The sequence below is a fragment of the Crotalus tigris genome, unplaced genomic scaffold (assembly GCF_016545835.1).
Source record: "Crotalus tigris isolate CLP2741 ecotype Arizona unplaced genomic scaffold, ASM1654583v1 scf7180000018537.1059022, whole genome shotgun sequence".
Taxonomy (NCBI): domain Eukaryota; kingdom Metazoa; phylum Chordata; class Lepidosauria; order Squamata; family Viperidae; genus Crotalus; species Crotalus tigris.
This window is the reverse complement of record NW_024097062.1, coordinates 812,573-836,542: the sequence shown is the minus strand read 5'-3', so window position 1 is coordinate 836,542 and position 23,970 is coordinate 812,573. Positions and strand designations below refer to the sequence as shown.

Below are 23,970 nucleotides of genomic sequence, written 5' to 3'. Positions count from 1 at the left end.
CAGTATCTAAGGCATAATGCATGGACCAGCTAAAATTAGATAAAAGTATGTTTTCAGCAGAAGAGAGTAAAAGTATGTGGCTAAGTTTCTTATGTTGAAATCAATGTGCTAGATCTGTTTGGTTTGTTATTGAGCAGCAATATTTTCAATTCCAGGCACTGCAGTAGAAAGAAATGGATAGAAATCTTATTGCACAGTGTCACGAGCGTGTCAAGAATAAAATAAATTGAAGGTATAATTGTTGTGCAACTTGGTATAATTGTTGTGCAACTTGATATGTGATTAAATCTGATATATAAAACTTTGCTATTTAGGATATAGCAAGAAGTAGTTAAAAACTTTCCATTAACTGTTATGAAGTTTAGCCTGTTCTGACCTAATACCAGATAGAAGTGTTGGATCTGCAACCTCAGGAATTCACAGTTAGTATGATTTGCTCCTTCCCATTTTGGGTAGAATTGTGAAAGAAAAAGACACAATGCACTATGAGGGCACTGGATTGAAGAAGGTGACAATCCTATACATCCTTTTCTACAATACTTGCAAAAGTATTGTAAAAGGGTATAAGTATTGGAGAAGGGATGCTATCTTTCTTTCCACTTGTTTGTTTTCTCTTCACCAACAAGTGTTCAACCAGGAATTGGAAAAACTGAGCTACAAGCCAGAACCTGTTATAATAAAAAATACACTTTCAAATTTGTAGTTTATCTGTCCCTGTTGATTAGAAGAGTAAATAGAGAGAATGGGCTGAATTCAGCAGCACTCTTAGACTAATAGAGGTTCACGATTTTCTGGAATTCTAACTTAGCATTGTACAGGATTATTGCTCACATCATCTAGAACAAGGTTGTCAAATTGTCGGCCCGTGAGGCCGCGACCATCCCAACTTCGGCAATGCGAAAAAAGCCGTAATATGTTGCGCCATGTCACGTGATGTGGTGAGTTTGACACCTGTGATCTAGAAGAATACTGTTGCCTATGTTGCTAATAACTTTATCCTCTTTCATAAGGTCCAATATGAAATCTTATCTATTACGCTTATATGCCTATGGATAAAGGGTATTTTGGATTTATTCATCTGTCTTTATATATTCACTACCCTTTTAGATTATTTCTCTGATGAAATCTCAAGCACTAAACGCAGAGCTTCCCTGTCTATTTGGATAATTATAATTATGATTCTTTGTAACATTAAATGTTTAACTCTAGAACTAAAAATGGCAATTTCTGAGCATATGTATATCTTTTGTATGTTCATTGATGCATAGATTGTTATGTTCATTTTAGATGCATAATTTGGAGGAGTGCATGTGCTGGAAAAGCTAAAGATGCAGCCCAAATTTTCTTTGAATGTTTTGCTGCAGCATCTTGTATTTCTACTATTCATTTTGCAAAGCAGCTATAGTTCCTTTAGCAGCCAGAGCTGCTGCAGTGAAAACTTCAAAGACATTTTCATGCATATGTAGCTTCAGTAGGTTGCATAACAGTGTACTATAACAAGGTTCCTAGTAGTATTTCAACTACATTATTTATTAGAACTAGCACATTGTATATTCTAACATTTTAATGAGTGAATGAAATGGAGAAATGGAAGCACTTAGAATTACAGAGGTGCGAGGGACCTTGGAGGTCTTCTAGTCCAACTCCCTTGCTCAAATAGGAGACCCTTTACCATTCCGAACAAATGGATCTCCAATCTCATCTTTAAAACCTCCAGTGATGGAGCACTTACAACTTCTGGAGGCTAGCTGTTGCATTAATTGTTCTGATTAATAGGAATTTTCTCAATTCTAAATTGGATTCTAAGTTTGTTAAGCTTCCACCTGTTATTTCTTGTCTTGCCCACAGGTGCTTTGGAGAATAGGCTGATTCCCCTTCCTCTCTGTGAACCTTTGCCTTGGCTAACCCTCTCCCCAGTAACCCAGTCAGTTAAACAGATACTCAGAACCAGGTTGTATGTGACGGTGCTCATAACATAGCTTTCTAAATAGGATACATACTTTTTGTGCTTAATTTGTAATTTCCCCAAGGGATTATCATCTTGGTATAATGGAAAGGCTCGGTAGCTTCACTGATTCTGAAATTGAAGCCAGCAGAGCATGTGCTATCTTGCAGGAAAATTGGAACAGAACAGAAAAGATGAAGCTATGAATATACAAGTAGTTCTCATTTAGCAACTGCCTTGGACAGTGACCATTGGCACTTACGACAATGATAAAAAAGTGACTTTGTAGCCAAAGTATGCATTTATGATCCTTGCAGTGTTTCTCTGTTATGTATTTACCATTACAGCCAGTGTCAAGCCTAAGCCCAAACATGATACAGCAAGATCCAATTGAATCTAGTTCTTTATTTTCTTATACTTAATAGACAGACTAAACCTATAACCTAATAGAAACACCCTGGGGGATTCTAGTATGTGGCTACCCTGGAACCTTTCATCTTTCCCCCATTCAGTACAGGACTGCACAGCCTTTGGACTCCTCTCTGGAATGTGCTCCCATCAGCCTGGTCCTACTGGTGACATTCTCACCCCTCCATTCCTTCAGCTGCACATTCCATCACAGTTAGTACGGTATCATGTTCTGCCTGATCCATTAACACAATAGAGAGATTGCTTAAACAGGCTATGTCTTCCTGAGCAGTTTTTCTGAATCTTTTTAATGCTGCGACCCCCATCGGTCGTAAGTCGAGGACTACTCAACCGATCGTAAGTCGAGGACTAACCCGGTCGTAAGTCGAGGACTAACCCGGTCGTAAGTCGAGGACTTTCCCTGCCCGGGAGTGCCGCGCATGCGTGGTGCCGCCTCCTGCGCCGGCCGAGGCGTAGCTGGCAAGTGGCAGAGACGGAGCAGGCCGACCACCAGTTGGGCCAACAGCTGGCCCAGCCCAAGGGAGGTAAGGCACCCGCCAGGCCCCACACGCGCCAGCAACCCTCCCTGCGCCTGCCGGCCTACCACCTCCCACCCCTGGCCCTCTTTTACTTACATTTTTAGTAGTTGCTCAGCAGGGAGGGGTGGAAACTTCCAGACAGCTCGCCTTCGCTGCAGACAACTTGCAGCACCGTTTCCAGAATGGGACTTTTGGCGGGCTCAGCAGGGCAGAGACAGCCTGGACAATTCCTATTGGCTTTGGAAAGCCAATAGAACTAGACTCTATTCAAGAGAGTCTATTCTATTGGCTTTCAAAAGCCAATAGAATAAAAGGGAGTAGCACAGCTAAGGACAAGGGGAAAAAAATGGCGGACTGTGTTGTTTGGCAACCCCCGTGAAATGGTCGTTCGACCCCAAATGGGGTCCCGACCCACAGGTTGAGAACTACTGCAATACAGCCTTTCCCAAAGGGTGCTTAACATCATGTTAACAAGCTTTGCTCTGTAACTTTAATTAGTTAAATCTTTAGGCAGGCAGCATTGCTTCATGACACTTAAAAGCTTTTGTTCGCCTCCTGAACAGTTCTTATCCTCTGTAATCAGCATTCATTTGAATGTGTATTCCCAATGTATTCCTGCTTATTCTCTTGTAATCCCTTGCTCTCCAATGAATGTAATTACAAATCAATTCAATTCTAGCCAAGGTGAATGTTCCAAAGATTGGAGAGTAAAGAAAAAGGACTATAAGATGTGCTTTTTTAAAACCTTGTTTTCTCAACAGCCAAATTCTATAAAACCTCCCTGTGGTTTGGATTCATATCCTTCTGACGCTGTAAAACAAAGGAAACGTGAAGTGAAATCATAATCATAATCATCCTCATGTGATGTTAAGTTAGCAACAGCTTTGCTTACCTATTGAGTCAACAGAGCCAACTGAAGTCAATAAGTGAGGACTATCTGTAATCAAGTGGAGAGGGTAGGTGGCATCTTCATGTATGAGGAAATCCAGCTTAAACAGAAATTTTTCAAAAATTAAAAAGCAAAGGCAAACCATTTCTCAATTATTTTCAAGTAAACATATGCTTTCATGCCAGATTATGCTCACTGGTTAGGATTTAAAATAAAACTGTTAATTAATGGGAGGTTAATCTGGAAGTCATGACCTTGAACAAAACCATAAAGAAGTCTGGTTGTTGAGAAAGTGACTAATTTCAAATTTAGAAAAGAAATTTCTTGATTAAAGGACAGTTGAAATGCAGAATGAGAGAACTATAAACCAAGGGGGACTTGGAATTATCAAAGTGGAAATGAACCATTCAAATTAGATATTTTAGGTCTAAAGTAGAATTTAGTTTACTAAAATTAGATGAATATATGATAAAGACCTCAGGTCGTAAGACCATACAAAGGAATGAAGTGGCATTAACACTCAGAATAATCTCAGCTGTAACTCAATAAGTAAGTTCATGTGTATTAGAATTATTCAATATCCTGTGAACATCAGTGTTTTACAAATATGAACACTTATTTCAGAATCAGTGATGGAAGAGAGTGAGGTAATCTATAACAAATTGTAAGAAGCACTATATGCAGAATATAGAAAGAATGTACTACTAATGGCTAATTGGAGCACCAATGTTGGAGTAAAAATTGGACATTGAGAAAGAGCAAGAGAAAAAAAGATGACTTCAAATTACAGAATTTTATTGCAAAGAACCAGTTAGATGCTGGACTAAATAAAGATGAGCCACTCCCTTATAGCAATGATCAACAATACTTGTACTCTTTTTTTAAAAAAAAACAATTTTTATTAATAAAAATTAATAAAACAATACTTGTACTCTTCAGGCATGTGATGTGAGTCAATGATTGTCTAGAAAAAAACTTAAGATTCAGGGACATTGAAGAGGAAAACAGATATGGTAGAAGGACAGTGCTCAGGAGAATGCTGGAATGTCCTTGAAAGAGTGACAATTGAGATGGAAGAAGTTGCCCATAAATTCATAAGACATTAGGGCCAAATCATGGCATCTAGCTGTATTTAGAAAAAAAGTCTTACACTTAAGGAAAAATATATCCTGTCAGCATTATCTTAGCCAATTAAGACTTACATTAATAATGTGATTGCTATATGACATCACATAGCTTTGTAAAATTAGTGTTGAAACAGTGCAATTTAAGAATATAATTTAGAAATCAAGATCATTGAAAAAGAAAATGAGTTATTGTGATACTTTCATTTTGGTTGAATAGGGGCAAATACAATTTACTTGCTTGCTACTTCACTGAAGTTGATTTCCATTGCTCTAAAGAAGAGGCACCCTAAGTTTTATATTTTTGTACATTTTAATGCATTGAATATCCCTCTTCTAATTCTTGTGTTTTCATTCTGTAGATGAATAAAAGTCATGCTAATGCTTTGTGGGTATATCTAGTTTTGTTGATGCGTTATGAAAAGCCTTCCAGTTTTATCAATCCCAATACCATTGATTTATTCATTTTTAGCTAAGCTTTGTTAGTTAATTTCAAATATTTCTGAAGAGAAAACTCTTTAACGAGTGTGTCTTATTCCGTGAGGTGGACAAAAATGTATATGTGTGAGGGGAGTTTTGATAGCAGAATGAGGCCATGAATATCTCTATTGAAACAAAATAACTACTTATTTATTTAGGCACTGAAATTAGAGCATAGATTACTGAAATCTTTTCCGTCTACTTTCACCAGTGGGGTTCACATGGCTTAAATGGAATTTTCTCCATCTCTGAATAGAGCCACCTGTATAAAAAAAGCATCTCCAACCAAATCCTATTAATTTTTGTAATGTTGTTTCAGATTAGTTGCTCTTTACCTATATGATTTTATTTATTTTGTGTCCAGATCAAACCTTAAACTGCCAAAATGAGGCCACCTTTTTGGCTTTATCATTAGCTAGAAACAAATTACTTTCCATGTGTTCTACTGATAGTAATTGACAGACCAACAGATAGGTCAGGTTCTGCATCTCTACCAGCAACTCCCACTTGACCATATTGGTTTTACACTTAGGCACCCCCAACTTCAATCTATTCAATATTCTACCAAGTGACATTGGGGAGATCAGATCCCTCAGCCATTACCTTCTGGGATTATTCCTTGTTCCATTACTTCTCTCCTCCATCTTCTAATTCAGTTTTGCTCCTGTATACATTCAAGAATACTTGTTCGTGCCATAAAACTCTTCCTACCGCGTTTTCCCAAAAGTCTACCCCAAAAATAACCCCTAGTTTTGGGGCTAAGCGCACGCTTAAAAATCAAGCCGGGAAGGGTGGGGGGTTGGAGCTTACCATTGCAGCCAGGCCTCCCATGGATCAACACTTGCTTTGCCGGCCCAATTCGTCTGTGGCCGAAGGAGCAGCTTCATTCTGCAGCTGATAATGTAGCTCGGGCCTGCATTCCGGAAGGCCTATGCAGCTGAGAACCGAGCTATGGATTCAATCCACAGCTCGGTTCTCAGCTGCCTAGGCCTTTGAAAAGGCCTCTGACTGCAAAATGCAGGCCTGAGCTCCATTCTCAGCTGTAGAATGGAGCTCCTCCTTTGGCCACAGAAGAAGTGGGCCGGCTGGGCAGGGTTGTTGGTGCTGGAGGTGACTATGGGGTGGAAAGACACCCCATAGCAAACAATAAGTTAATTTAACAACTGCTGCATGCGTCATAAAATTAGGTCCTGTCATGTGGTGAGCTGCTTTGTGACCATCACAACTTACGACTGAAATTGTAGGTTCAATTATGGCTGTAATCAAGGACAACCTGTGCTTAAGCTGTTGAATTCAACATGTTAATGCAAGATCCAAATTAAAGTATCACTGACGAATGAGCCTTTACTTAAATATTTCTAATGAAGGGAACATCACTATCTCTGGTAATTAGTTCTACTTCTGAGCTGCTCTTTTTATTAGAATTCTATTTTTCTAACAGTTAATCAAAATCTGCTTTGCTCAAACCCATTATCCCTTATTCTGCATTCAACAATGTAGAACGGCCTTTGGCCGTTCTTGTTTGACATTCTTTCAGGTGTTTGAAGGGTGCTATATATCTAGACTTAACTACTCAAAGCTAAAAATGGCAAGATCCTTCTATCTCTCTTCACAGGATTTAGCTTTCCAGTCCCTGCTGATCCTGTTACTTTTTTCAGAACCTTTTTTTTTTTTGTTTATTTGAAAGTTTTAAAGGTTGTCCAGAATTGGGCATAGTGGCAGGACTGACAACAGTACTTGATGTGGGATATGACCGATATTGAATATTGTGAAACATTACATTGCATTATTTGAAAACTGTTTTATTCTGGGAATCTAAAATTTGGGATGTTTTAAGGAAGCTTTATGATCAAAACTAAGGTAGCTATTATTACTTTTTCATTTGTTACAGTTTGTATAGTGTAATAACATTTCTGGACAAGTCTGTGCTGACATTCTGTTCATTTCATGGTTTCCAAGATATTCAAATAACAATAAATTGCAGGCTATGAGCTATTGTACACTTGGGAAGGATGTAGGGATTTTATACATATAACATTTTTGAGACCAACTAGGTATTAATACATTTCATAAGAGCTTCTGTGCCTTTTTAATGTTAGCATGTTACAGTAATTTTTAATAATGATTTTCTGTGTTTTATAATGATTTTTTAGAATAATTTTTATATATTCTGATTGTATTTGATTGTTGTATAGCACCCAGAGTCATGGTGAAATGGGTTGCTATATAAATCTGATAAATAAATAACTTTTAGATTTGTACAAACTGGATAATATTTTCTTTTCCAGGTTGTTGTTTTAGCTTTTTCAAAATGGTATTCAGTTTACCTCAAACAATAACAAAATAATAACCTAGTATAAATAGAAACTGACTTCTGCTTTGTTGTAATTTTTTGGTTACACTGTGTTCATATAACCATTTGAAGTGGAGAGTTGTACGTGAAAAAAAAACCTTGATAGAATTTAAAATAAATGCCGCATTACAAGAATTGTATATTTTTATGTGAATGTGTATTTGTTGATTAAAAGTTGTTTTTCTTTTAGGTATATATCATTCAAGTGGCTGTTGGAACCCATGAGTGGATAGTAAAACATCGATATAGTGACTTCCATGATCTTCATGAAAAGGTAATTGTTCTGAAATTGTATCCTTAAAAGAGTTGGCTTAATCTTTGACACTCAGTCATTTAGAAAATGTTCCAGCATGCTTGTATGCTTTTTGAAAAGGAATACTGGCTTATTAAGTTGTAGGGGAGTACTGTTCTAGGAGCTTGTTTTAGCTTTGCCTAATGGAAAAAAAAGGACTGAAGAGTGGGAGATAAGTTCTTTTTCTAAAGATGCTCTTCAGAAGCCCAAAATTCACTTGCAAACCGAAAGATAATTATGTTTTAATTATGTTATCTGCTTACCCAGTTAAGTTATAGAGTGGTAATTAGGAAATAGCCTTCAAAATTGACAGAGAAATTGAGTTTATATCTCAAGTAGCTGCCATTAGAAATTAAAAGTCGTTTTAAAAAAATGTATATAGATTAGATTATTACCAATTATTAATAATACATGCTATTTCTATGAGAACTGGGTCTTATTATTAGTATTATTTAATGTTATAAGTCTTAAAGCACTGATTCATTCAGAGGCTAACCTAACTTTGTGTCTTTTATAGCTTGTTTTGGAGAAGAAGATAGACAAGAATATATTGCCTCCCAAAAAGATTATTGGTAAAAATTCCAAAAGCTTGGTGGAAAAAAGAGAAAAAGAGTTGGAAGTATACCTACAAACTCTTCTTGCTATATTTCCATTGGCAGCGCCCAAAGTACTATCACAATTCTTACATTTTCATTTGTATGTAAGTTCTTTCCTACCAGAATTTAATGAATTTTGCACTGTTATCTTTTCAGTTCATTGCGTTTCTTTTAAACATAAGATCATTGTTATTTACCAAACTGTTACTGTTAGTTGAGCAGTCAGATGGCCTGCCATTGAATTTGTTTGTTTATTTATTTATTTAAAAATGCTTTTAAGTTAGTTTAGTCAAAAACTATTCCAAGCAGGTTCCTATAAGAAACAAAGATAGATAGAAGGACAGATGGATGGATGCATAGAAGGATAAATGAATATTCTTAGTGCTTTGAATTGAACAAACTAGCAACCATTGCAGCTCCTGAACTACTGGTGTTATGTGGTAGTATCAAGGTGTTTCCATTAGTACATGGATAGTTGTGTTTTGTATCAGATGCAGTTTCCAAGTCATTTCCTGGGGCAGTCCTATGAAATCATATTAGAGTAGCCCATTTAGGAGGTGACAAATGGATGAGTAAAGTACCCTTATTCACCAATACATTCCACAGGAAGGAGAGATATAAATAAATAACAAAAACCACAGGTACTCCTTGGTCACCATTGGGACTGGAATTTCCATCACTAAGCAATGTAGTCGTAATACATGAGGTCATGTGACCTCACAGTCAGCAGTGGCAATTCCGGCACTCCCCCACTACTGCCTTCCTTTGTTCAGTTTCCTTCCGTGCTGTGTATTTTGCATAAAGTATAGCCATTATGGAACTTAAGCAGACAAATGATGGAAGGGTACTTTTGTTTAAAGTGCTATGAGACTAAGCTTTTTCTTATTTACATTGCCTCATTGTTTAATGATTTTACTGCATTGAGCTGAAAATATTGAATCAGATGAAAATATTCCATGAAGAAATAAACATGTAATTTACATTATTGTTTAAGATATAAAATCTTGTAAAATGTTTTATGAACTATATGGATTTAAATATTTTGATTTTATATTTTTATTATTTTTTGCAGGAAATCATTGGTATCACAGCTGCATTGGCTGAAGAACTTTTTCATAAAGGTATGAAACATCAGAATTCTTAACATTTAATCCCAGTATTTTATCCCTGAAATAGAATCATATATTTTCTTTAAAAACCTTATTTATTACAGTGTACAGCAAAGAGGATAATGAATCCCACCAAACTATGTGATATTTATCTGTGAATAGATTCTAAAGTACTGTATTGTTGAAAATGTTGGGGGATGCTCATTCATAACAGTACAGCATGCAATGCATCTTCAATTACAGTAGTGGCTAAAATTGTGGAACCCTTTTGGGAAAAGTGTATTTTTGAAGTTTGATGGCTAATAACACCACTTTTTTTTGGAGTAGTACCATAAAATTATATATCAATGGAAAGATAATTTAATCAAGAATGCAATATAACATAGTTTGTTCAATTATCTCTACTATATTATATGAAAAGTTATAGACAAATAACCAGAAAAAAGGAAGCACAACTTGCTTAGGTTGATATCAGGTAGCTTTCCTTCATCTGATTGTAGCCAATGAGCATGAGTGCTTAGAGAGCCAATCAGGTGTCATCGTGTTTTCACAATGAGCCAATCAGATCACAGTAGGATTCAGTTACTGTATATGCCAGCGTATAAGACGACTCAGCGTATAGGACGACCCCCGACTTCGGCGGCGATTTTAATGCTTGCGAAAGTCGTCTTATATTCCGGAAAGTACGGTATTGATGTCATGTATTGAAGCAGAGAGGAGGTCATTTGTCAGTGTGTTATGTGATCGCTATCAAGTTGGTTGGGTGTTTTTTTTCTTTCTTTCATTTAGTGAGCTTGTAAAACGTAATAAAAATAAAGTAATGGTGCAAAGAGTTGATTCGTTGCCCAGAAAGCGATGTAAAATAGTATTATTAAGTGAACGAGGCTACAGTTATAAAGAAATTAGAAGAAAAATTGGTGGAAACTTAACCAAAGGTGGCATTTCTACTGTACACTTTTCCAAAAGGTTTCCACAATTTTGGCCATTACTATATGTTGGTTAGAGTCATAGGAAATTTCTTCTCTTTGTGATATTTAAAAAGGATTATTGAAGCTTATCTAAAATTGTTTCCTTTTGTTTGATGGTCAAATAATTATATTTCATTTTTTAAATTTATTTGTATCCCACTTCTTACAAACAACTCAAGGCGGTGAACATATCCAACACACCTTCCTCCTCCTATTTTCCTCACAACAACAACTCTGTGAGGTGGGCTGGGCTGAGAGAGTGTGACTGGCCCATAGTCACCCAGCTGGCTTTCATGGCTAAGGTGTGATATATACATGATAGATACACAAATAGGCATAAGCATTACATTAAATGTATATTATGTTTGTATGTCATGGCAAGTATAACTGAACTATACATCCTGAAACTTCAGTTTAATTCCCTGAACAATTTCTCTTTAACGAGAGAGTTCAGACTTAGATAAGGCATACTCAACTTGGAAAGAAGGAAGGACCACAACTTTAGAAATTGTTGTGGGCTACAAAAAAATAATAACTGGGACGCTGTTTGACAGGTAGCGATGTGGGGGCAGTGCAGGAGCGAGTAGTATTGGTGAGGACTTAGAGGCACTTGGCACCTTGTCTTCCAGGGCAGAGGTGACTGCAAAAAGCTAGGCGGTGGTGATCGATCCTGGAGGAAGTGGTGTTTGGCAATAGTGGATTTGTTAAGCTTTCAAAAAATACTAGCAGACTAGAGATGGTTGCTTAGCGGGCTGCATGCTGTTCCAAAGGTATTTTTTCAGGAGGCAATTGGACTTTCTTCTTTTTCTTTGAATGTGTTTCACTTCTCATCCAAGAAGCTTTTTCAGCTCTGACTGGATGGGGGGAATGAAAGGATTTATATTCCTGGCAGATAGCCGGTCATTTGCATTCTTTTAGAGAGTCCTTGAGGCCACTTGGGGGTTTGTCTGTGTCCTCAGGGTCACCTAGAGTAGTGCAAATGGGTGTGGAGCCTTCTTGGAACTGCTGAAAGGACTGAGTTGTGGAGCTGTGCTTTTTGCAGGATGTTTTGTGCCCTGTGTCCCTTCACCGTTGAAGACAGGCGCAGGCTGTTGGGGATGAGTCTGTGTTGTTGCCTCTCAAACTGAAGTGCAAATGGTTCCTGTAGTCTGCACTTTTTCTGGAAATCCCTTCATACACCCATTCGAAGGGTGTTCATCCCAAAGTGCATAGCTAAATGTCTGTGGAGATTCTCAGTCATCTAGGTCATGTTGGATCTAGGGCTGCACGCTATGCAGGTCTGGCTTAGATTTTGTTGGAATTGAAATTAGCCTGGCGTTACCCTGGCTTAGAAATGGCAGTTGGTTCATTTATTTTTTTAAATTTTGTGTTGTTATTTCTTCTAAGTATTTAATTGGTAACAAAATTATTCAGCCCATTTTTCCTTCTCCCATTTTTTTAAAATGTTACAAGTAGTTGTTGACTTACTATGGGCAATTGGAATTGGAATTTCTTTGCTAAGAGATGCAATCATAAAGTGCAACCACATCACTTAGTGACAGCAATCCCTGTAGTCCTTGTTTGTTGTTGTTAACTAAATCCCACGGTCATTAGGTGAGGCAACTTCCTGTCAAATTCCACAATCAAGATCACTGGGAAAGCTGGCAGGAAGATGCAAGTCCCGGGCCAGAAAACAGGTAAATGGCCCCTGCTGGATGGGCAGTGAGTGAGGCGTGGCAAGAGTGGAAGAAGGTAAAGGGAGTGTGCAAGTGGCGGGGTCAGGGAGGGTACATGTGAGTAAGAAGGGTGCAGAGGGTATACAAAGAGGCACCAGTTGAGGCGCATAAAGGTTGGGGAGGAAGCAGCACATATTAGGCAGGTGCAAGGGGGTGTGCAAGTGGTGCAGTATGAGTTTGGAAGGGTGTGCGAGAGGTGCCGCTCAGGGAGTGTATGCAAAGTTCCAAGGAGGTGCATGAGAAGAGTGGGTTGGAAAGTGTCAGCCCTTCCCCGCTGACCAGGCAGAAAACACAACAAGGTGGACTAATTGTAAGGCTACATTAATAACTGCTTGATCCATTAGATCCAATCCTTCCTAAGTTTCTTTCTCTGACCATTAAGCCACTGACTAGAGGCTTTTGGGTCTCTTGTCTGGTTGTTTCCTAGGCAGTATCTTTTCCCCTTGTTTCCCAAGATTATCCACACATTCCATTACAGGAAGAGTGCAAGAGTGTGTGAGAGAGGCTGCATGAGGGGAAGGGGATGCATGAACAGCCAGCGCATCGTGAATGCAGATGGGCTGGAAAAGGGTGCATGAGTGGGGAAGACTTACATTGACTTTCTGGGGAAGCCAGTAGGAAAGACTACAAATGTTGGTCATTTGATTGTACAGCACTGCAACAGGTTGTAAGAGCATGCTAATTGCTGAGCATCCAGATCAGATCACATGACTGTGGGGTATTGGGACAGTCAGAACTCCAAGAACTGATCATAATCACTATTTGTTTGGTGCCATTGTAACTTTGAACAGTCATTGAATGAATGCTTGTAGATTAAATGTACTCGTGTACTTGTACTTTCTGGATAACCACCACCATTCTAAGATAGAATGTCCTTCGAAACAGAAAAGATTGTATATCCTTGTTTCAAATTTTAACCACTATAACCATATCATATCTCTTTTACAATATTATTTTCTAGGTATTATTTCTAAATATATACATCTTGTTTTCTAGGAGAGCAATTACTTATGGCTGGTGAGGTCTTCAATATTAAACCTTTGCAGCTTTATGCTGTTACTCAACAGCTGCGTCAGGGGAAACCAACATGTGCAAATGGTGATGCCAGAACTGATCTTGGTCACATTCTGGATTTCACATGCAGACTCAAATATTTAAAGGTAACAGACTCTAATGCAAATATTTCAGCTGCTCATTTATGTTGTCTGTAGAGACTATGCTTTATAGCAGACATGTCAAACTCGCAAGTCACGTGACATCGTGCAACGTATCGGCACGGTTTTGCCATTGCCGGCAATGGGGTGGGCGCGGCTTCTGGATGATATGTCCGGCCCGCGGGCCGGCAGTTTGACGCCCCTGCTTTATAGGAAGTGTTTTTTGCCTTGGTGGAAGAAAGTAGCACTGTTGAGGTCTTCTGTTAAGATGGATGGTTAAGGCCCTCCATGATCTGCATATTTAAATTAGCAATTCAGATCTTTCTTATTTTAAAGACTAATAGGTATCTTATTGTAAGTTAAAAGTCATATGTTCCCAGTAGCATTGGAATTGAACAAAGAACAAGAATGCCAAAAAAATATATGATAGTCCAGATATTTGTCTGGATCGCCATATGAAGATGGAGATAATTCCATGAAGACAGAGATAATTGCCTCTAAGGTAGACTCTTGGAAAATACATTGAGCTTTAAAAGCTGTGTTGAGAAGATTTCTTTAAATTAAATAGTGAGATTAAAATACTTTAATGTGGTTTTAGTAAGATCTTTATATACTGTTATGTTAATTATTTCCTTAAGTTCCTTTTTTTGCTTCAGTACTACTTCCATCTGAATAAGTATCAGTTCTGGTTATAGAATTGTATCTCACTACAACAGTTTTTCATATCCTGTTTTTCCAAAGTTACACTTATTTTCTTTGAATAAGCCTATATGTTTTTGATCTTATATTTATCAGATGATAAGAAATACAATAGTACTGTACCATGCACTTGTGTTGATATTTATAAATTTACCCAGTGTTTCAATGAAGTTAAAAATTCATTCAGATATTCCCCCATTTAAATGTTAATACTTGAGCAAGCAAATCGGTGCATGCTTGAAATCTCTCACTATGCCAGACATAATTTGATGTGAAGTTGTCCTTCACTATGTTAGCAGTATTTGAATCTTTGTTTAATTGCCAAAATGATGAGTAATTCAATAAGGACTTCTTAATTGATACTATTTATTGTTATCTATAAGCCTCAGCATTTTCAGAACATTATTTTAAAGATTTAAAAGATTAATACAGTGGAAAGTATGTTAAAATCAGACCCTAAAAAAGAAGTTTAAATCCTTATATTTTTACTATTTTGTAAGAAAGAACAAGATTGTGGACATACCTTCTAATGTGCACAGTGCCTTGATACTGAGCAATGTGGCAGGCTCAATATTTTATTAAATTTAGTTATATAAATATTAAAATTTTGCAGTATATATTTATAAAACTCTGGAATATAATTTGACAAGATACTCAGTATTCTAAACAAAAACCATATCTGCACATTCTGTTTATTATTCTGTAAATCATATGTACATATTCATATAATAATATATATTTTTCCCCAGATAACTGGCACAGGTGGACCTGTTGGAAGCAGTAATATTCAGGAACATCTTTTGCCTTTTGACCTATCAATATTTAAATCTCTTTATCAGATTCAGGTAAAAAGAGCTTTGTGGAGTACTTTTTGGAAATTGGTCTCGTGTACTCTAAGGGTTTTGTATTCTTCTGGACTGATTGGCATCTTGGGTCTGGTAGTGGTTCTGATCCTTCTGTCCAGGAAGTCATGCTGAGGGACACTTGTTTAAAAGAAATTGTAAGGCTCCCCTAATCAATCAAAGTGACTATAAGCAACTTACATAAAATTTAACAACCCAACAAAAAGAATACAAAACTGCAGTACATAAATCAATAAGCAATAATAAAATGGCAATCCAAATAGAATGACCCTGTCATGCATTTTGGGACTTAATAGTTACAACCCAAAGGCCTGGGGGGGGGGGGGGAAATCAGTTTTTGAAAGCTTAAAAGGCCACTGACCTTTAACGTCCAGAAATATTCTGCGTTGGGTCTGGGATGGTAAATAATTACATGAAAGTGCTAATCTGTTTTTGGAGTAGATTATTGCTCCTGAATACCAGTAAGCAGTCTGAATTTAATGACAAGCTGAGTAATGAGGAAGAGATTGAAGTTAAATCTAGGCAGATGGGCATGTTCTTCATCAGTGAGAGATTAAACACAGGGATTGAGATTTAGCCTATTCTGGATGGGGTTGCGCTTTCCTTGAAAGAGGAGGGACACACCCTTGGAATGTACCCTGATCTTTAGCTGATAGTTGTGGGAAAGAAGCATTTATAGCATTACTGCTAACTTGACTGTCGGGTTTGACAACACCAGTTCACATATCATTTTATGTTTTGAGCATTGCAACACACTAGCAGGGCTAGGTCTGAAAAGAATCCAGAAATTCCATTGCAACAGCCTAACTGCTAAATAATATTAGAGTGTGAATTGGCAGTTAGATGTTTTACTTATCAGAATTTAAGGATCTGGTGTTAAACATTTAAAGCCCTAAACAGTTTTGTAGAGTTATGTGACTATTTGGAGGGGAATATTGTGAAACCTTCTGTTAGAAGCATTGAGGTCCCTGCCCTTTCAAAGGCCAGGACAACTCTAAGCCCTGTTCCCTGTTATCTGAGCGTGTCCATGCCCGCATAGAAGGCATTTCCACAGGGTGACTATCAAAGCAGACTGCCTTGTGCAGGACTGCTTTTTTCTTGATAAAACTGGCCATTAAACTCTGTAGGGGAGGCCCTGCTTTCAGAAGCATGTATATTCGGCATGAGGGAGAGCCTAAGCATGTGTCATCTCTTTGCATGACCTATTTAGCATTTGGTATCCATTGTCTTTGCAAAAATACACTTCTCTAGTCAGGCCTTTGAACATCAATAGTTTGATTATTAGGTTTTCAGTTACTTGTGATTTTTGTTTTACTTTTTGCATTTTTAGGTTGACTTAAACCCTAAATTGTTTTGAGAGTACATTTTCAATGGAAAGATAATGTATACATTAATTTTTTAAAAACTGTTTAATCTAGTCAAAGTTCTGCTGTTTTTAGCCCACCATTGCTTATTGTGACTAAGGGCTACTTCTTAGCCCCTTTGGCATTTCTCATCTTAATTTCCTGAGATTCTTGTAATTAGGGATGCCAGAAGCCGAGTATTGTGTGCATATTCTGTGGTTGCATTTTAGAACCCATCGCATGGTTTCTAAGGTAGCATAGCATAACCCATGCTAACTCCAAGTAGAAGTCTGTTTATAGCAGGGAGTCTGTGGAGGCCATTTTGCCTGTTTCTCTTTATTCTTCAATCCCTGCATAAAGCAACTCTTTGAGGGATCCCCCAAGCACTGAAACATTTTTCATAAAGGTTGTTTCACATTTTTGTAAGGAGAAAGAGTTCTCCTGTTTGTAGTTGTGCATGGCTATTTTCGGATTTCTGTATTAATTACCCCCCCAGAACCTGATTTCAGTAGTAGTAATATTTGATTTTTTTTATTTGAATCAATGTTGGGAATTATAATTGGCTTTCTTGACTTTTATTGCATTTACAGTATTCCCCTGAAGGAGACTTTTTAATAAAATACTGCAAAAACTTTATTATTTTTTTAATAAGTAAATAAGTAAAATTTCATGTGAAACAGTTTCATGTTTTCTTTTATTGCTGTTTCATTTTCTTTACTATTGCTTTTTCAAAATAGATAAATCACTGTGGTGCAAAACTTATTAATGGGCTGATATCTTCAAAGCACACTCTAGCAACACTAAGTGTACAATTCTCAGCAACATCCATGATGGTAAGATTCAGATGTGCTATTATGATTATAACTTGTTAAAAGCTGTATTTAAATCATAAAATTATTCTTTGTTCATTCAGCAGCTCAGTTTTTGTATATTTGATGTTTTACTATATACATTTAAATACTATTCTTTCATCTCTATTGATATTACTGATTTTTTTTAGTAAATTTATTTTATGGTATGTCTTATTTAGAATATTTAGCACTAAATTCTAAGAATACACAGATACACACATATGCACACATGTGCATATGTGTGTATCTATGCGTGTGTATTCTTAGAATTTAATGTTAAATATTCTAAATAAGACATATCCATAAAATAAAGAGTATGTTTGCAAAGGACAGTAATCTTAATTTCTTATCCAGATTTTAAATTTGTTTAGAAGTTAACAATTTTTGTCAAATAATGATTTACTAATCAGAAATCTCTATTCTCTCCCCCTCATATTAATTTTTTTTTTCAATTTGTGGCTTGATCAGGAGGTCCTAGTACCTGAGGCCTATGAATTTGACCAGTGGGAGCCAGAAGGTGCATCTTCAAATCCTGTGACAGCAGTTATTCCAACTTGGAGAACATTAACAACTTTAGATATGAGTCATAATAGTATAGCTCAAATTGACAATTCAGTGGTAAGGGTTCATAACAAATATTTCAGAACAGTTTCATAAGAGACAGAGAAGATATCTCTTCTGCTCATAGCGATGTAATCAGTACTTTTAATACTTGTTCTAGCTTGCAGAAGACTTGATAATTACATTGAATGTTACAGAATGGTGATAGCTTTTAATTGTAAAGAAGTCCACTCTTGTACAAAATCCCTTGAAATTTCTTCTTGGGCTATTGCTTGAAAAAAATAGTTCTAAAATTCTTAAGGGTTCACATTATTAGGGATTAATTATTTTGGATCAAGATTGATAACTTCTAATTGGACTGAAGGCTTACTATTCCTTTATTTTAGAAATTAATGCCGAAGATTGAATTTCTGGATTTAAGCCACAATGATGTACCACTAGTGGAAAATTTACAGGTTTGCTTATAATCTATCTTAATGATGTTGCCTGTGTGTGTGTGTTTTTTAATATAGCTGGATGCTTCTTGCTTTTATTTCTCATAACAATGCCTATTTGCTAGAACTTCCAGATTGTTGTCATTGGTATTAGTTGAACTAATTAATTGATTATAGCATAGTATAATATAGTATGTACCTTTGTATATTGTATACTTGTATCTAGTATATATCTTTGTATCGTGTTTCCCCGAAAATAAGACCTGGTCTTTTATATATGAGCTAGGTGGCTGCACAGTGCATCTGAATTGCCTGCCTCCTCCCCCTCCCCGTTCCTCTGCCTCTGTCTGCTGCTGGTGCCACTGTGCAAACCTCCTGCAAGCCAGGTGGCTGCGCAGCATGTCCAGATCTCCTGCCTCCCCTCTGTACCTCTGCTTGGAGGGCTGGCCTGGTGGTTGCACAGCACTCAAACTTACCTGTGCTGCACAGGCTGCGGCTACTGCCAGACATCGTCAACCCCCGTGCGCTCGCCACCTCCTGTGCTGGCCATGCCCATCCCCCAGCTTATTTTTGGGGTAGGGCTTATATTAGGCGCATGCTAAAAAATCAGGCTAGAGCTTATTTTCTGGGTGGGACTTATTTTCAGGGAAACACAGTAGTATAATATATCCTTTGTCAATAGCATGCATTCTCTTAATTTTTTTCCATTTCAACTCTTTGAGATTACCATCTTTAATGCATGCAATCCCTTAAGCAATACTAGATGGTAATTTGAGCCGGATTGCCTGTCGTCTGCTTTAGTAATACAGTGATACCTTAATTCTCATCATTAATTGGTTCCAGGAAGTGCAATGAGTACCAAAAATGATGAGTACCAATTTATTCTCATAAGGAATAATGTAATTAGTCACAAGGCAGCTGACATTGACATTGGGTACCAAAAAATTGTGAGTACCAGGACAAAATTTTCACATCAAAATGCATTGAGTACCAAATTCAATGCATTTCAAAGCAGTTGACTCCCAAGGTACCACTGTATGCTGCACTTCAGATAGCAATAGCACTTGGACTTATATACCACTCCATAGTGCTTTACAGCACTCTGCATGGTTTGCAATGTCAGCATATTGTCACCAACACTAATTGAAAAAGTAATTTGACTATGAAGTGCAGCCTATCCCATGTCTGTTAGCCCTTGGGAGGTTTTCAGCCTATCCCATGTCTATTAATTCAGCATGGGAAGTCTTCAGCATCGTTTTTAAAGTATTGCTGATGGGTCAGCAGACTTTTGACTATATTGTGTATAGTTCAGGGAAACAAAATATAAAATAAATGTTACATTCACCATTCTTGGAGTTTCTATTTGGTAGTTTTTGTAGAAATGTTTATTCTTCATATAAGACGTGTAATGACTACAGCCAATTTTTTGGGATATGACCTAAAGTAGGGAAAGCAGTGTTTAGGAGGGATTGCGGCCACAATTAAGCTTCAAAATAACTGGATAAAGGGGGATATCATGTAATGCTGTAATGTTACCAAAAGGTAGTGCTATTTTTAGGCTGATTTGGGGTCCTCAGCTTACTTTCATAACTCTCCTAAAATAGTTTAAAATTATGCCACCTGCCAAATTATGTTAGGATGATCTGAGGATGCTGGTAGGTCACTTGAAGCATACAGGATTCAGTGTGTCACTCCCAACCTAAAAGTAATTATTGGAATTCAGGACCAAAATTTCATCTGAGTTCAATTTAAGGATCTAATAGAGTTTCTCAAACTTGGTGACTTTAAGATCGGTGGGAGTTGAAGTCCAATATCTTAAAGTTGCCAAGGTTGAGAACACTGATCTACAGTAGTAGGATGACATGTTTTGTATTAGAAATGGTCAAGGGCATAACTATTATGTGAAAATCACTATCTTGCAAAGCCTTAGTTAGTCAGTAAAATGTGTGGAATAGATATTAATACATGATTTGTTGAGTTTAAATTATTTTTATTAGATGTGGAAAGATGAAAATGGAAAACCCATTCTAAACAAACAAGTCTTACATAAATACTGTATTCATGTTTTGTTATATAAATAAATTGTTAACATTTAAGTCACTTTATGTCAGAGTGGGAAACTAAAAGAAAATTAAACATGCAGTCTGGTGTCAGCAGCTCAGATATCTCACCTGCGATTCCTATTGGTAAAATATTTGTTTAAACATAGAAATGGGGAGCTCTTCAGGTTATTCTCTAATTGATGGAAAATAAGTATCTTTCAAACTTCATAGTACCAGGTTTTTGCAATTGTGAAAGTTCACAGTATACATTTTCAATATTGACTTATAAACCAATGACATGGAATTGAAAAGCACAGAAACTATATAGAAGAGAAACATAAAATAGAATGATGTGAACCTCTGATGCATTTTGCATACCACATCTTTAAGCAATTAGCTGAGCTCATCCATTTTTTTCTGAATAAGGGGAACTGTTGTTGAATTAATACTTCAAAGTCTGTGTAACATATAGCATAACCTGTTTATGTATTCACTTGTAGCATCTCTACAATCTTATTCACCTGGATCTCTCCTACAATAAACTTTCAACGTTAGAAGGAATTCATACAAAAATTGGAAATATCAAAACGCTGAATTTAGCAGGGAATCATCTGGATAGACTTTCTGGACTCAACAAACTCTACTCTTTAGTTAACCTGGATCTTAGTAACAATAAAGTGGATCAGGTACTGGGAGAATTATATATTTGTTTACTCAGAACTCGTCATGCCATACTCGGTGTGTCTAGGATTCCAAGCGTCAATCTGCTAAGGGAATAATTACACTTCAGCTAATATTCTTAGTTAATTACGCTTTCAATTAATATTTTTAGAAGTCTGTTTGAAATGTACTTGTTAGAATCGTCTTCTATTGCATCATTTTTATCTAGTTTCTGCTCTTTTAGAATGCTACCTTTTTGGCTTCTTTTTTTAAAAAAGGAAATGTTTTAACTCTTATATATAGCAGAAATAATTTTTTTTCATTAAGCCTTTGCTTAAAATCTCAATAGAGCAATTGGTCTCCTTTTCAATCATTCTTCTAGTTTACCTAGATACTCACGGTAATAAATTTATATTTGGAGAGTTATTGGAGGAGGAATGGAGCAAGCGGTTTTTTTCTACCCTAGATATGGGTTTATTAACTTCAGAAGAGAGGGCTTAATGCATACCTCTTAAAGCCATCACATTAAAGAAAGAAATATATCAAATATGACAGAAAGAAATCAGAGTAAAAATGTAGATTTCAGTTGTAATATCAAAATATTTGACCATGTTTATGGATGCTTGAAATAGATGCCTCTATTTTTTCAGATTGATGAAATAAGGAATATAGGAGGCCTTCCATGCTTGGAAAAGCTTGTGTTATCCAACAATCCTTTGAGTATTATTCCTGATTATAGGACCAAAGTTCTAGCTCAGTTTGGTGACAGAGCCTCAGAGGTAAATCTTCAAAGACTGGTTCATCTTCTGACTTTTGACTTGAATATGATGTATGATGTATAAACATCATTGCCTAGGAGCAGCAGTGTAATTCATAAAATGAGAGGGTTTACAGTGTTTGAGAAATGTCTTAGGTTTGTGCAGTGCTTTTTTTGTAAAAAAAAAAAAAAGTGCCAAAACTCACATACGTCATACAACCCGCCTTGCCTACCCTACAAGATTCCATCCAAAAAAGGTACCAGAATTCCATTCTGGGCATTCTATGACAAAAAAAGCCCTGGGTTTGTGGCAGCACACATAATTTTTTCTGAATCTGTGTAATGAAGCTTGTACAAGGAAACTGATGCTTTGACAGTTTGAACTAGATTATGTAGTCATAGTTGAATTTAGACATCCACTTGGAAAGATTTATTTTTCCTTTTACAACAGTGCATATTTTCAGCCATCTAATAAATAATACAGCTGTTCATCTGTGTTAAACAATTAGAAATATTTAGTAATTGTATTTTATTTTAACTTATTATTCCAAATATTTAAAAAAAATCCAGACAATAAATCCCATTTACATATTTCTATTTTCAAAAACAAAAAAAAACACAGAAGCCTAATCAATATGTAAGATCTACTCAAGTTACTTTGTATCCAGTAAACTTGCTATGTTGTTGCACAGACTAAGAACTTAGATAAAGAGCTTTTGTAATTCCTAACGAGACCCAAAGTAGCATCTGCATAAAATGACAACTTGTGTTGAATTCTACAAAACCTTTATATTTTGAATGTCTCTATTTTATCTGATAAAACAAGCCAGAGGTTTCTAATCTAGTTAACTATAAGAGGACGTTTGACAAGTTCCCTGTTTCATTATAAATGAAAAATGAATTGTCAAAATCAATATTTTTCATGACTTGTACATACTTTGGGAGAGATGCCCATGCTAATTCTACTTAGATGATTTATACAAATTGATAATCTAATGATTAAATTTCTGTGCCGTGATTACATTCCTAGGTCTACTTTCTAAATTGTGACTCCCATTTGTATTTTAATGGAAGGCTAACTTGTAGACATTCAGTTGAATATCTCTGCATATTTCTTGTCGATGTTGGAATGAAGTGAGATTAAAAATATACCACTGTGAAAAACTTGTTTCCAATCTTAAACATTTTGGCAAGTACAGGTAGTCCTTGACTTACATCAGTTCATTTAGTGACCATTCAAAGTTACAGCAGTACTGTATGGACTTATGACCTTTTTTCACCCTTACGAACCTTGCAGCATCTCCATGGTCTCATGATCAAAATTAAAATGCATGGCAACTGGCATGTATTAATGATGGTTGCAATATCCAAGGGTCACGTGATCACCTTTTGTGACCTTTTGACAAGAAAAATTAATGGGGAAACCAGATTCACTTAGCAACCATGTTATTAACTTAATGTCATGGTTCCGATAGATAAAACCCATCAAAAGAACTTTGAGGCAAAATTCTTCCTTAAAGAACATTTATTCAGGAAACAAAGTATAGGCACTACATAGTTGAACCCAAAAACTAAATTCCCTTCCCCTTGATACAAAGTAACAAAGTACAATTCCCACCCTCAATAAACTGTCATAAAACACATTCCCCAATTAGCTTCAAGCGCGGGCTTTCTCCTCAGCCCTCCAAAACGTTATCGGCTCGTCCTTGGGTTCCCACGGCAGCATTATTATTATGGTTAACTGAGCTTACATCCCAACACACACACACACACATCCCCCGCTGCACCTGATTTCTAAAAGTAAGAAAAGCATGTTAAAGGAGAAGAGAAAATGGCTGCATTTTCATCAGTTGTCAGAGCAGGAACATCTAATGTTAGCAGCTTTGACATCTAACTGCAGCGATTCACTTAACAACTGTGGCAAGAAACGTAAAATGGGGCAAAATTCAGTTAACAAACGTCTAATTTAGCAATATAAATTTTAGGCTCAATTGTGGATGTAAGTCAAAGATTACCTTTATTTGGTTTTTACTGTTTTAGGAATCACAGTCTTAATTGGAAAATATAGCTAAATTTGTTTGGATCAGGGATACTGATGGCCTTACATTAATTTTAAGTATATTAAACAAAGTTACTTTAAATGTTAAGAATTGAAGAATCCGATCAACAAATGTAGATAATTTACAAA

At 36.5% G+C, this 23,970-nt stretch overlaps 1 protein-coding gene across 7 annotated transcripts in view; it reads left to right on the top strand.

Moving 5' to 3' along the window:
- Nucleotides 1-23,970, top strand: part of NISCH (nischarin) — a 46,957-nt gene that overhangs the window by 1,718 nt on the left and 21,269 nt on the right. For 6 of the 7 annotated variants that reach the window (XR_005557955.1, XR_005557956.1, XR_005557957.1 and 3 more), the window contains exons 2-11: nt 7,929-8,012; nt 8,548-8,730; nt 9,699-9,747; nt 13,415-13,578; nt 15,021-15,116; nt 17,215-17,310; nt 17,797-17,946; nt 18,276-18,344; nt 20,866-21,051; nt 21,676-21,804. Coding sequence is in view for 4 of the 7 variants with exons in the window: in XM_039353924.1 (XP_039209858.1) it covers nt 7,929-8,012; nt 8,548-8,730; nt 9,699-9,747; nt 13,415-13,578; nt 15,021-15,116; nt 17,215-17,310; nt 17,797-17,946; nt 18,276-18,344; nt 20,866-21,051; nt 21,676-21,804 (1,206 nt within the window). In the remaining 3 variants the exon portion in view is untranslated. Of the gene's footprint in view, nt 1-7,928; nt 8,013-8,547; nt 8,731-9,698; nt 9,748-12,296; nt 12,435-13,414; nt 13,579-15,020; nt 15,117-17,214; nt 17,311-17,796; nt 17,947-18,275; nt 18,345-20,865; nt 21,052-21,675; nt 21,805-23,970 lie in introns of those variants that run through there. The other variant, XM_039353926.1, reaches the window with a different exon arrangement.